The sequence below is a fragment of the Nerophis ophidion genome, linkage group LG26 (genome assembly GCF_033978795.1).
Source record: "Nerophis ophidion isolate RoL-2023_Sa linkage group LG26, RoL_Noph_v1.0, whole genome shotgun sequence".
NCBI classification, from domain to species: Eukaryota; Metazoa; Chordata; class Actinopteri; order Syngnathiformes; family Syngnathidae; genus Nerophis; species Nerophis ophidion.
In genome coordinates, this window is record NC_084636.1 from 27,268,013 (window position 1) to 27,283,290 (window position 15,278).

Below are 15,278 nucleotides of genomic sequence, written 5' to 3' on the forward strand. Positions count from 1 at the left end.
TCAGTAGGATTTAAGGTCCTAGCTTACATCACACTCAATTTTTTACTGCATAACTTTGGTAAGTGCCGAAGTGAGAAGAGGTTTTAAAATAATTAGCGCATGCTTACTTTTACCGCATGCCTTTGATAAGCACAGGAGTGAGAAGAGGTTTTAAATTAATTAGCGCCCCGGTGGCAATTCAAGGAAATACGGTGTATATATACTTATTTTTATTTTTTTTAATAAGTATATATTTTTTTTATCTGTCCTTTCTAATCCATTTTCTACTGCTTGTTATTCTCAATCATAGTGCTTTTCTTTAGCTTTGGTTTGTCAGTCTGTTTTTCTCTAAATGGAATTTAAATCACTAGTAATAGACCTTAGTTTAAAGCACTCTGAACATAAAACAACTCATTTAAAAATATATGTTTTTATGACAAAATTACACATACAACCTGCCTTTGAAACTTCCAATAACGTCTTATGCTCGGGTTTATACAGCTTTATTCTTATGATGTACCTGAAGATAGTGTGCGTGTGCATGCATGTGTGTGTCTTTGTGTGCTTTTGCCCTGTTTTAATGATAATACTAAAAATGATCATGTTTAACCAAATGCTCAAAAATCAAACACATTGTCCAATCCTATGTTGATAGTGCTGTATTATTATTTTTTTTGTTTATTTGAATTTGTCTGTCCAAAATACAATTATTAAAGTTAAAAATTCCATCTAATTGCATTTATTGGGATTATTTATGAGTTAACTATTGTGAATTATATTTTTTTATATTTATTTATATAGCACTTTCTCTCTAGTGACTCAAAGCGCTTTACACAGTGAAACCCAATATCTAATTTTTACATTCAAACCAGTGTGGGTGGCAGTGGGAGCAGGTGGGTAAAGTGTCTTGCCCAAGGACACAACGGCAGTGACTAGGATGGCTGAAGCGGGGATCGAACCTGCAACCCTCAAGTTGCTGGCACGGCCGCTCTACCAACCGAGCTATACCGAATATTTTAATCGTTTGACAGTGCTAATTTGAAGACAAAACATTTATTGAGCTAGCCTTTGAGACTTCTTCCCAGAAAAAACTCTATTTTATCCATGTCAACACAACAGTATTCTTCAAATGTACCTGACATTTTTTTAAAAGACATACGAAGACAACATTTTGTTTGTTCGCTTGTGTAAACAATCAAATAATAAATGAATATAAGACAACTAAGGTCATTTAAGACTACGGTATGCAATCTCTTATTGTCCACCGGTCTTTGTTTTGCTTGTTTTCTCTGACAAACCCCAATTTTTTCCTTTTCACCTCAGTGACACGAATATAAGACGACCCCTCTTTTTCAAGCCTTTTTTTTGACAAATATTATTTACCATTTTGCCACTACCTGCCAGGTTGCAAGTACACATCTCTAGGAGACGTTCTGTCTCTCGTTAGGTTTTTCTATTAGAAAAATGGTGTCCTATATTTGGGCATATTCAGATGTACCTAATGTGGTGGCCAGTTTGTGGAACTAATGATTGGATCTTCCATCTTCTTCTTCAGCTACGTGGGGCGCAAGCGCATGCAGGTGCAGCAGCCGGAGCGTTCGGTGGATGGTGTCAACAACCTGGTGGTGGCCGACTACTCGTACTGGACGCTGGGCTACGTGCTGTCGCTGCAAGGCGCCAGGAAGCTCCTGGCTGCGGATCCTTTCTCCAAGATGTTGCCGGTCGATGAGTATCTGCCGGTCATGTTCAACAAACACCCCAAGTGAGTTGGTTTTCTTGTTTCAGCAAACAATTAAGGCGCTCCAACTGATATTATGCCTTATACAGCCACTAGGGGGCATCAACTATCGTGGTATCAGGGAATTGCTACGATATGTTATGATTTAATTATAGTGTTTCTTTGTTTTTCAGGACATAACATAAAAAAAGCTGGTCAAAGATGACTATACAATATATGACAGAAGCTCTTTGACAAATCTACGGCAAAAAAAACTACTCAAAAATATATTTATGGCAAGAGTGCTCTGTTGTTTTTAAGGACCTACTGCAAAAAAATGTTTTACAAAAATCATATATATGAGGCTCATCAAAGATCCTCTATCAGACAGGAGTTCTCTGCTGTTTTGAATAACTTACAGCAAAAAAAAAAAACATTAGTCAAAGATCCGATGTAACACGAGAGCGCTGTGCTGTTTTTAAGGACGTACTGCAAAAAAAAAATGTTTACAAAGATCACATATATGACATGAGTGCTGTGCTGTTGTTAAGAACAAACTGCAAATACATTTGAAAGTTTCTCTGGATGACAGGAGTGGTGTGCTATTTTTAATAACTTTTGTCAAAAAAAAAAAACGCTTATCAAAGATCCTGTATTTGACAGGAGTAGTCTGCTGTCTTGAATAACTTACAGCAAAAACACTTGTCAAAGATCCTATGCAACACAAGAGTGCTGTGCTGTTTTTAAGGACGTACTGCAAAAAAAAAAATGTTTACAAAGATCACATATATGACATGAGTGCTGTGCTGTTGTTAAGAACAAACTGCAAAAATGTTTGAAAGATCCTCTGTATGACAGGAGTGCTTTGCTATTTTTAATAACTTATTGCAAAAAATAAAAAGCTCTTTTCAAAGATCCTCTATGTGACAGGAGTACTCTGCTGTTTTGAATAACTTACAGCCAAAGAAAAAACACTAGTCAAAGATCCGATGTAACACAAGAGTGCTCTGCTGTTTTTAAGGACCTACTGCAATAAAAATGTTTTACAAAGATCATATAAAAAACATGAGTACTGTGCTGTTGTCAAGAACAAACTGCAAATACATTTGAAAGTTTCTCTGTATGACAGGAGTGCTGTGCTATTTTTAATAACTTTTGTCAAAAAAAAACAAACGCTTATCAAAGATCCTGTATTTGACAGGAGTAGTCTGCTGTTTTGAATAACTTACAGCAAAAAAACACTTGTCAAAGATCCTATGCAACACAAGAGTGCTGTGCTGTTTTTAAGGACGTACTGCAAAAACGTTTGAAAGATCCTCTGAATGACAGGAGTGCTCTGTTATTTTTAATAACTTATGGCAAAAAAACAAACACAAAAAACGCTCATCAAAGATCCTGTATATGACAGGAGTACTCTGCTGTTTTGAATAACTTGCAGCAAAAAACACTAGTCAAAGATCCTATGTAACACAAGTGCTGTGCTGTTTTTAAGGACCTACTGCAAAAAAAAAAAAGAGTTTTACGAAGATCATGTTTATGACACGATGCTGTGCTGTTGTTAAGAACAAACTACAAAAACATTTGAAAGATCCTCTGAATGACAGGAGTGCTTTGCTATTTTTGATAACTTATGGCAAAAAAACAAAACCAAAAAAACGCTAATCAAAGATCCTGTATTTGACAGGGGTACTCTGCTGTTTTAAATAACTTGCAGCAAAAAAACACTAGTCAAAGATCCGATGTAACACATGAGTGCTCTGCTGTTTTTAAGGACGTACTGCAAAAAAAACGTTTTACAAAGATCACATATATATGACACGAGTGCTGTGCTATTGTTAGAAACAAACTGCAAAAACGTTTGAAATGTCCTCTGTATGACAGGAGTGCTCTGCTATTTTTAATAATTTTTGGCAACAAAAAAAAAATGCTTATCAAAGATCAACTATTTGTCAGGAGGACTCTGCTGTTTTGAATAACTTACAACAAATAAACACTCGTCAAAGATCCGAGATTAATCTGTTGTTTTTAAGGACCTGGTGTAAAAAAAAAAACAGAACATACTGCTGTTTTTGAGGACCTATATCAAAATCCTGTATATGACAGAAGCGCTTTGCTGTTTTTTGTAAATCAGCTGCAAAAATGCTGTTCTAAGATTCTGTTTATCGTACAGAAACATGCTGCCGTTTTTGAGGACCTACAGCAAAAATGTAGTCAAAGATCCTCTATATCACATGAGCGTTGCCGTTTTTTTTTAATAATCTGCTGCAAAAAGGCTATTCTAGGATTTTGTTTATAGTGCAGGAACATACTGCTGTTTTTGAGGACCTACAGCAAAAATGTAGTCTAAGGTCCTCTATATGACGGGGCTGAATGCAAAAATGCTCATCGCAGCGCTTTAATGTGGCAGGAGGCTTGACATTTTATATATATAAAAATGCAATTGTACTGGCCGTGCCACTAACTTGAGGGTTCCCGGTTCGATCCCCGCTTCCGCCATCTTAGTCACTGTCGTTGTGTCCTCGGGCAAGACACTTTACCCACCTGCTCCCAGTGCCACCCACACTGTTTTAACTTGAATTTAGATATTGGGTTTCACTATGTAAAGCGCTTTGAGTCCCTAGAGAAAAGCGCTATATAAATATAGTTCACAGGTTTTATCCGGCCCGCGGGATGAGTTTGCGAAGTATAAAAATGAGCTGAAATTTTTGAATGAAAAAACTGCTGTTCTAGATGTGTCCACTAGATGTCGCAATAGCAATTATTTGTATTTTTCTAATCTAGATTATGCTACATATGTAAGAAAATAACATATTTTGGCCCACTCTGTATTTGAGTTTGACACCCCTGGTTTAAATAGTGGCTATGGTGATAAGAAACAAGTGTTGGACATATGAACAAACTACATAAATAACATATGAACAAACTACATAAATAACATCCTGTAATTTGATTTTGTTTTTTTTATCCTGAGAGATTGAAAATTAGTTGACTGATGAACATTATCACATAATTTATTCAGAAAGTATAAATAACGATTTGGAGGGGGGGCGTGGCCTGCAGTCCTGCAACAAAGCAGGGTGTGCCAGGAACGAATTCGAGATCAGCGACAGGTGCGTCGGTGGCCCACCTGGCCGTGCTTATCTAATCACCTGTTGCTCTGTTAAAGGCAGCAGCCGGGAAGGAGAGAGGGGTGGTTGATGGTGGACCACGAGCGAGACTGACGAAAAGACAATTCGCTAAAAAGCACAAAGACAATTTATTGCAAAATAGAACATTCTCGTAAAACTGGAAGAGCCTGGCAATGTCGGTGATTGGTGATCCGAAAAACCCGGAAGTGCAAGTTTTCCACACACGACAAATAAATATAGAATACTATTAACCGCACCATGTAAGTGTAAAATAAACCCGACAATATTACGATTTATACATTTTCAGAATGTCCTCGATCTATTTTTAAACAAAGAAAACAATCTGTATTTGTCTTTATTTTTAAGTTATCGTGCCGTGATTTTACTAGTCCGGCCCACTTGGGAGAAGATTTTTGTCCATGTGGCCCCCCCGTCTAAAATGAGTTTGACACCCCTGGTGTAGGGGATGAAGATTTCACCATTTCTAACAAACAATATGCTAAATTCTTAGTTCTCTCGCTGCTGAATGAATGAATGTTGAATACACACACTCTGTATTTTTGTAGTAATCTATACAAGGAACACTGGACACACATCCCAGTGTATTTACACACACGCACACACACATGCAGGGTCCATCCACCCGAAACCCCACCCCCACATCCATGCTGCTATCAATGGGAATCCTGTCCCCTTCTCCATGCAGCAGGAAGAGCCTTGCTGGCCCACATTCCTCAAAGAGAGGAAGCAGGAGGAGGTGACAGTGAGTCAAAGGTTTGTTGATGAAATCCATCTTATTACATTTCACATGTCTAAATGAGAAAGACGCGCATGAAAGGTAGCGGACAATGTCGGTATCCTCCGTTGGAAATAAAAAGAAGCTTTGTATGTTCTCTGCGAGGCAGCATGAAACACAATGTGAGCCGTGTGTGTGTGTGTGTGTGTGTGTGTGTGTGTGTGTGTGTGTGTGTAAGGATGATTGCATGCATTTCTGCACCTGCAGACATCTATTTGTAGTCCTTTTTGTCATGCCTGTAAATTAGGTTTATGTTTGATCATGTTTATGTTTTGTGTTTGGGCTCTTGTTTCCCGTTTTGCACGTCCTGGTTTTGTTTGTTTCCATCGTCACGTATTAGTTTCCACCTGGTCTCCAAGTCACGCCCCTGCCCTCAGTCCCACACTTGTTTCTTATCACCATAGCCACTATTTAAACCAGGGGTGTCAAACTCAAATACAGAGTGGGCCAAAATTTAAAACTGAACAAAGCCGCGGGCCATCCATCCATCCATTTTTTACCGCTTATTCCCTTTCGGGGTCGCGGGGGGCGCTGGCGCCTATCTCAGCTACAATCGGGCGGAAGGCAGGGTACACCCTGGACAAGTCGCCACCTCATCGGAGGGCCAACACAGATAGACAGACAACATTCACACTCACATTCACACACTAGGGCCAATTTAGTCTTGCCAATCAACCTATCCCCAGGTGCATGTCTTTGGAAGTGGGAGGAAGCCGGAGTACGCGGGCCAAGGTTGAACAAATTAACCTTTTACGAGGGATCCAAACAAGTTTTGCAATGAATATTGAACAAGCAAGGCTTAATTAGGGCAGCACGGTGGAACACGGGTTAGTGCATCTGCCTCACAATACGAAGGTCCTGAGTAATCCTGGGTTCAATCCTGGGCTCGGGATCTTTTTGTGTGGAATTTGCATGTTCTCCCCGTGACTGCGTGGGTTCCCTCCGGGTACTCGGGCTTCCTCCCATGGAACAGGCAGAGCTTATATAACGTAATAGTGCAAAATCAACTTTCAAAAAACAAACGAAAAAACATCAGTGGTATATTGAATTAAATGTAATTTTAAAAAATTAATGCCTCTTTTCTATTTGCAGGCTTCTGAGGTAAATATCAACATTAACTTTTTCCACGGGCTAATAAATTCAGAAATAAAATAAACACTAGGTGGGCAGGGTTTGGTGGTAGGGGGGTCTATATTGTAGCATTCCGGAAGAGTTAGTGCTGCAAGGGGTTTTGGGCATTTGTTCTGTTGTGTTTCAGTGTTCTCCCGAAATGTGTTTTTTCATTCTTGTTTGGTGTGGGTTCACAGTATGGTGTATATATTGTTACAATGTTGAAGTTGTTTATACGGCCACCCTCAGTGTGACCTGTATGGCTGTTGACCAAGTATGTGTGTGTGAAAGCCGCATATATTATGTGACTTGGCCAGCATGCTATTTATATGGATGAAAAGAGGACGTGACGGCATGTTGTAGAGGACAGTGCCTTTAAGGCACGCTCCCAATATTGTTGTACGGGTGGAAATCGGGAGAAACGGTTGCCCAGGGAGATTTTCGGGAAGGGCACTAAACTTCGGGAGTCTCCCAGGAAAATCGGGAGGGTTAGCAAGTATGAGTATTAGCGGTGAATGTCGTGTTACCGGTGGGCCAGCTCTAATGTTAATTTGATATTGCCTCAAGGGCCAAATGAAATTAAACGGCCAGAGTTTGAAACCCATGATTTAAATCATTTGTTTTCTGTTCATCGGCCTGGGAACTTTGCTACTGCTTGTGCTTATGCAGTCTGTCTGCTGCACATCCTTCATGCCCTCCATCACCTGCCACACACCTTGCTGTTCATGCCCCTTGTTTTTGTCACAATAAGTGTTTTGTTTGAGGGTTTTTTTAATAGCCATGCCATCGTGCTGTTTTTGTTGATAGTTCATTATTATTCATGCCATCGAGCAAGTGTTTTTGTTTCATCTTTGTATTTTGTAGTTTAGTATTCGTACCTCCTTCAGCGCCCTTTGTTTGCTTTTTTTGTATTTAGTGCGTAAATAAATTAAACATGTACTTACACTCGCGTCTCGCTCGTGCAAATCATCCTTTGCGTGGAAGAAGCAAAACAAATCCAAGTCACAGTCCTGACACTTTTAGTTTGTAAATATTTGTTCTGTTCTAAAAGTATCCTCTGTGTTTGTGTGCAACTTTTTGTGTTTGCAGTGAAGCATCTTTTTCTGCAAACTCTCAGAAACTGCTTGGGAATATGGAGAATAAGAATGATACACAGTCGCGATCAAAAGTTTACATACACTTGTAAAGAACATAATGTCATGGCTCTCTCGAGTTTCCAATAATTTCTACAACTCTTATTTTTATATTCTCATTTTACTCCTATATTTACAAGCTTCTGCTTGAATTTTTGACCACTCCTCTTGACAAAATTGGTGCAGTTCAGCTAAATGTGTTGGTTTTCTGACGTCAATCAATCAATCAATCAATTAATCAATGTTTATTTATATAGCCCTAAATCACAAGTGTCTCAAAGGGCTGCACAAACCACTACGACATCCTCGGAAGAACCCACATAAGGGCAAGTAAAACTCACACCCAGTGGGACGTCGGTGACAATGATGACTATAAGAACCTTGGAGAGAACCACATATGTGGGCAAGCCCCCCACTAGGGGACCGAAAGCAATGGATGTCGAGCGGGTCTAACATGATACTGTGAAAGTTCAATCCATAGTGGCTCCAACACAGCCGCGAGAGTTCAGTTCAAAGCGGATCCAAGACAGCAGCGAGAGTCCCATGGACTTGTTTCTTCAGCATTGTCCACATGTTTAATTCAGGACTTTGGGAAGGCCATTCTAAAACCTTACTTCTAACCTAATTTAGCCATTCCTTAACCACTTTTGACATGTGTGTGGGATCAATGTCCTGTTGGAACACCCAACTGCGCCCAAGACCCAACCTCTGGGCTGATAATTTTAGGTTGTCCTGGAGAATTTGGAGGTAATCCTCCTTTTTCATTGTCCCATTTACTTTCTGTAAAGCACCAGTGCCATTGGCAGCAAAACAGGCCCAGAGCATAATACTACCACCACCATGCTTGACGGTAGGTGTTGTGTTCCTGGGATTAAAGGCCTCAGCTTTTCTCCTCCAAACATATTGCTGGGTATTGTGCATACTTGCCAACCTTGAGACCTCCGATTTCGGGAGGTTGGGGGTGTGGCAGGGTGCGTGGTTGGGGGCAGGGCGTGGTTAAGAGGGGAGAGGAGAAATTGAGTTTGAGACCCCTGCCGTAGATGTTATTGTCACATATGCATGTACAGTAGATGGCAGTATTGTCCTGTTTAAGAGTGTCACAACCTTGCTCTTTATGGCAGGCGAACTGCTTTACGGTAGACGAAAACGTGACTGCTGTTGTTGTGTGTTGTTACCGCGCTGGAAGGACGTTAATGAAACTGCCTAACAATAAACCCACATAAGAAACCAAGAACTCGCTCTCGATCATTCTACAGTTATAACGTCATTGGGCAGACACGCTGTTTATATTTTGGGAAAGCGGACGTGAAAACAGGCTGTCCTCACTCAGGTCCGCATGGAGCTGGAGGGGGCGTGGCCTCCAGCTCCGCCTGAATTTCAGGAGATTTTCGGGAGAAAATTTGTCGTAGAGGGTTTCCGTGAGAGGCGCTATAAAGCACCAGTTCCATTGGCAGTAAAACAGGCCCAGAGCATAATACTACCACCACCATGCTTGACGGTAGGTGTTGTGTTCCTGGGATTAAAAGCCTCACCTTTTCTCCTCCAAACAAATTGCTGGGTATTGTGGCCAAACAGCTACATTTTTGTTTCAACTGACCACAGAACTTTCCTCCAGAAGGTCTTATCTTTGTCCATGTGATGTCAGATGGAACAAAAATTGAGCTGTTTGGCCACAATACCCAGCAATATGTTTGGAGGAGAAGGTAGTATTATGCTCTGGGCCTGTTTTGCTGCCAATTAAACTGGTGCTGTAAATAGGACAATAAAAATGGAGGATTACCTCCAAATTCTTCAGATTAACCTAAATTCATCAGCCCGGAGGTTGGGTCTTGGGCGCAGTTGGGTGTTCCAACAGGACAATGACCCCAAACACACGTCAAAAGTGGTAAAGGAATGGCGAAATCAGGCTAGAATTAAAGTTTTATAATGGTCTTCCCAAAGTCCTGACTTAAACGTTAAAGTTACAGTTAAAATCCCAACGATAGTAACACATACACTTGTGGGTTCTTCCGAGGATGTCGTAGTCGTAATGATTTGTGCAGTCCTTTGAGACATTTGTGATTTGGGGCTATATAAATAAACATTGATTGATTGATTGATTGACTAGGTGTGGTGAAATTTTTCCTCTGCATTTGACCCATCCCCTTGTTCACTCCCTGGGAGGTGAGGAGAGCAGTGGGCAGCAGCGTTGCCGCGCCCGGGATTCATTTTTGGTGATTTAACCCCCAATTCCATCTCAGGGCGGACACTCTAACCACTAGGCCACTGAGTAGGTGTGGACAATGCTGAAGAAACAAGTCCGTGTCAGAAAACCAACAAATGTAGCTGAACTGCACCAGTTTTGTCAAGAGGAGTGGTCAAAAATTCAACCAGAATCTTGCCAAAGGCTTGTGGATGGCTACCAAAAGCGCCTTATTACAGTGAAACTTGCCAAGGGACATGTAAACAAATATTAACATAGCTGTATGTATACTTTTGACCCAGCAGATTTGCTCACATTTTCAGTAGATCCAAAAGAACCAAACTTCATGAACGTTTTTTGTGACCAACAAGTATGTGCTCCAATCACTCTATCACAAAAAAATAAGAGTTGTAGTAAAAAAAAAATAATAATAAACAGCACAGCCCTCTTGTCATTAAGAAAATCTTTGGTTTGCATTATTTGCTGTGGGCTCATAACAGTGTCCCTGTCATAAAGATGATCCTTGACTTCATTTTTGCTATTGGTTCCTAAAAACTGCATACTGTAGCTCTTCTGTCAAATAGAGTGTTTGCAGTAGTTCCTAAAGAAGAGCAGAGCCCTTCTGATAGTTAGAGGATCTTTTTTGTAGTAACCCAGTTCTTGTCCCCCTCCAGTGTGGACTACATGTCCCACTTCCATCCCAGAAACCTGAAGGCCTTCTCGGTGGAGCCGCTGCTCATCTACCCCACCCACTACACAGGGGAGCCGGGCTACATCAGCGACACGGAGACCTCCACCATCTGGGACGACGAGGCCGTGGCCACCGACTGGGACCGCCAGCAGGCCCGCAAGACCGCCCAGCAGGGTCAAATACGCACCGTGGCCCAGAACAGCGTCACGGGGGACTCGCCGCCGCCTGCAGCCAGAGCCTCGCGGGATGAACTGTGATCAAGAGAGAGAGGAGACTGTGTGGTGTGCACACTTGGAAAGACACACTGAAGCAGAAATACTGTACACACACACACACACACACACACACATAGCAGGAAGTGCCTTAATTTATTCTCCTTTGGGTGTCGCCATAGAAACTCACAAATAATACTGCTGTTGTTTTTTATCTTATTTAAAAGCTTTCTAGTTTGCAAGTGTGCATGTGCTGTGCCACACACACAAACACACACACATACACACACACACACACCCCTACAGAGTACAACCCTTTATTGCCGAACACTGCAGCAGGCTGGTCCTGACAGTTCTCATCACACGTCCTTCATAAAGTAACTAAATACGAAATATTCCCAATGTACAATTAATTATTCCATGTGTTGTCGAACCAATAAAACAACTTCCTCATATCAGTGTTGTCCAGACACCAGCATACACGTGTTCATAGGTCTAAAATGCAGAATTAATCAATTAAATACAGAACTGTACTACTTTAAGTTTTGACTTGTACTTGACTGTACAGTATTGTAAAACAAAACCCAAAACCAGTGAAGTTTTACACGTTATGTAAATGGTAAATAAAAACAGAATACAATGATTTGCAAATCCTCTTCAACCTATATTCAATTGAATAGACTGTAAAGACAACATACTTAACGTTCGAACTGGAAAACCAAGTTATTTTTTGGCAAATATTAGCTCATTTAGAATTTGATGCCTGATACGTGTTTAAAAAAAAGCTGGCACAAGTGGCACAAAAGACGGAGAAAGTTGAGGAATGCTCTATCAAACACTTATTTGGAACATTCCACAGGTGAGCAGGCTAATTGGGAACAGGTGGGTGCCATGACTGGTCATAAAAGTAGCTTCCATGAAATGCTCAGTCATTCACAAACAAGGATGGGGCGAGAGTCACCACTTTGTGAACAAATGCGTGAGCAAATTGTCGAACAGTTGCAGAACAACATTTCTCAACGAGCTATTGCAAGGAATTTGGGGATTTCACCATCTACGGTCCGTAATATTCTCAAACGGTTTAGAGAATCTGGAGAAATCACTGCACGTAAGCGGCAATGTCTGTGACCTTCAATCCCTCAGGCGGTACTGCATCAAAAATTGACATTGGTGTGTAAAGGATATAACCACATGGGCTCAGGCACACTTCAGAAAACCACTGTCAGTAGCTACAGTTCGTCGCTACATCTGTAAGTGCAAGTTAAAACTCTACTATGCAAAGCGAAAGCCATTTATCAACAACACCCAGAAACATGCTCATCTAAGATGGACTGATGCAAAGTGGAAAAGGGTTCTGTGGTCTGACAAATCAACATTTCATATTGTTTTTGGAAACTGTGGATGAAGATATTCAATGTTGGAACTGGAAAACTTGGTTATTTTTTGCAAATATTAACTCATTTGGAATTTAAAGCCTGCAACATGTTTCAAAAAAGCTGGCACAAGTGGCAAAAAGACTGAGAAAGTTGAGGTATGCTCCTCAAACACTTGCTTGGAACATCCCACAGGTGAGCAGGCTAATTGGGAACAGGTGGGTGCCATGATTGGTTATAAAAGCAGCTTCCGTGAAATGCTAAGTCATTCACAAACAACGATGGGGCGAGGGTCACCACTTTGTGGACAAATCCGTGAGCAAATTGTCGAACAGTTTAAGAACAACATTTCTCAACGAGCTATTGCAAGGAATTTAGGGATTTCACCATCTACGGTCCGTAATATCAAAAGGTTCAAAGAATCTGGAGAAATCACTGCACGTAACCAATGATATTACGGACCTTCGATCCCTCAGGCGATACTGCATCAAAAAGCAACATCAGCGTGTAAAGGATATCACCACATGGGCTCAGGAACCTTTCAGAAAATCACTGTCAGTAACTACAGTTCGTCGCTACATCTGTAAGTGAAGTGAATTTTGTGAAGTGAATTATATTTATATAGCGCTTTTCTCAAGTGACTCAAAGCGCTTTACATAGTGAAACCCAATATCTAAGTTACATTTAAAGCAGTGTGGGTGGCACTGGGAGCAGGTGGGTCAAGTGTCTTGCCCAAGGACACAACGGCAGTGACTAGGATGGCGGAAGCGGGAATCGAACCTGCAACCCTCAAGTTGCTGACACGGCCACTCTACCAACTGAGCTATGCCGCCCCAAGTTAAAACTTTACTATGCAAAGCCAAAGCCATTTATCAACAACACCGAGATGCGAAGTGGAAAAGTGTTCTGTTTGACGAGTCCGCATTTCAAATTGTTTTTGGAAACTGGGGAGGACGTGTCCTCCGGACCAAAGAGGAAAAGAACCATCTGGATTGTTAAAGGTGCAAAGTTCAAAAGCCAGCATCTGTGATGGTATGGGGGTGTATTAGTGCCCAAGGCATGGGTAACTTAAACATCTGTGAAGGCACCATTAATGCTGAAAGGTACATACAGGTTTTGGAGCAACATATGTTGCCATTCAAGTAACGTTATAATGGATGCCCCTGCTTATTTCAGCAATACAATGCCAAGCCACATGTTTTAACAGCGTGGCTTCATAGTAAAAGAGTGCGGGTACTAGACTGGCCTGTTTGTAGTCCAGACCTGTCTCCCTTTGAAAATGTGTGGTGCATTATGAAGCCTAAAATACAACAGAGACCCCGGACTGTTGAACAACTTAAGCTGTACATCAAGCAAGAATGGGAAAGAATTCCACCTGAAAAGCTTCAAAAAATGGTCTTCTCAGTTCCCAAACGTTTACTAAGTGTTGTTAAAAGGGAAAGGCCATGTACTAATGCCCCTGTGCCAACTTTTTTGCAGTGTGTTGCTGCCATTAAATTCTAATAGCTCGGTTGGTAGAGTGGCCGTGTCAGCAACTTGAGGGTTGCAGGTTCGATTCCCGCTTGTGCCATCCTAGTTACTGCTGTTGTGTCCTTGGGCAAGACACTCTACCCACCTGCTCCCAGTGCCACCCACACTGGTTTAAATGTAACTTAGATATTGGGTGTCACCATGTAAAGCGCTTTGAGTCACTTGAGAAAAGCGCTATATAAATATAATTCACTTCACTAATTTAACGATTATTTGCCGAAAAAAACTAAGTTTCTCAGTTGGAACATTAAATATCTTGTCTTTGCAGTCCATTCAATTGAATGTAAGTTGAAAATGATTTGCAAATCATTGTATTCTGTTTTTATTTACCATTTACACAACGTGCCATCTTAACTACTTTTGGGTTTTGTACTTAAATTGGCCCACTTTTGCTTCATAACAGTATATATTTGATCAATATTGTAGCAAATATTAGCTTGGACAAGTAATTGAAAAAATGATAATCGTATTTGTTAAATATTAGATGCTGTATTTTAAACTATATTTTAATGTACTGTACTGTAACATCTAATAACTATTTGCTGACTTGTATACATATTTAACTACTACAGAAAATAATAGTTACACATAGGGTTGCAAAATACCGGGAATATTCAAAGTTGGAAACTTTCAATGGGAATTAACGGGAATATATGGGAATTGATGGGAAATTTGTTGGGAATAAACATTGAAGGCAATATGCTCGATCTTGCAGCATGATTATTTGCTACAACAACCAGATTTAATGCAAATCCAGTTGAATTTCAACCCTGCACTGTGCATTCATTCCTCGATCACATGTGTTGTGAGTTCTTCCATCACATGTGCAGATAATTCCCAGCATGCTACACACTACAGCAGGGCTATTGAGGCCACACTAGTATTTGAGCCCAAGGACTTCATCCAGTCAGGTAAGTTTTGATGATATTACTGGGGTAAATATATTTGATCTATGGTATTTAGGTTTAATAGAGGTGTAATTGATTGTTACTGTATGGCTGTCGACTACTCCAGCAGACTTCCACTCAATCTGCCTAGCTGTTCCTGTATTTGTTAAATGATTTTGAGGCCAATATCTCTAGCTCGCTAGGTTTATGTACCACCACAGTCTAATAAAGAACCAAAAATATTTCTACGTTAGCCGTGATGCTAATTTTCTCTATGTTAAATCCCATTCATTTATGCTAACAACGTTGGTGATCCGTATTTACCTTTTTTGTGATCTGTGAAATTCAACTATCCATCCATTTTCTACCGCTTGTCCCTTTTGGGGTCGGCAAATACTAAATCAAAATGTGTAGTTTCCTCTGCCTTCTGTTCTGCTAGCACTTCTGTTGTCAAAAAACAGTGGTTTTTAACCTTGTAGAAGGTATCGAACCCCTCCAGTTTCATACGCGCATTCACCGAACCCTTCTTTAGTGAAAAAT

The 15,278-nt window shown here is 40.7% G+C and overlaps 1 protein-coding gene across 1 annotated transcript in view; it reads left to right on the forward strand.

Moving 5' to 3' along the window:
- Positions 1-11,403, forward strand: part of colgalt2b (collagen beta(1-O)galactosyltransferase 2b) — a 93,551-nt gene extending 82,148 nt beyond the window's left edge. The window contains exons 11-12 of the mRNA XM_061888011.1: positions 1,535-1,741; positions 10,720-11,403. Coding sequence (XP_061743995.1) covers positions 1,535-1,741; positions 10,720-10,993 — 481 coding nt within the window. The 3' untranslated portion in view covers positions 10,994-11,403. The remainder of the gene's footprint in view (positions 1-1,534; positions 1,742-10,719) is intronic.
- The last annotated feature ends 3,875 nt before the right edge of the window (positions 11,404-15,278 follow it).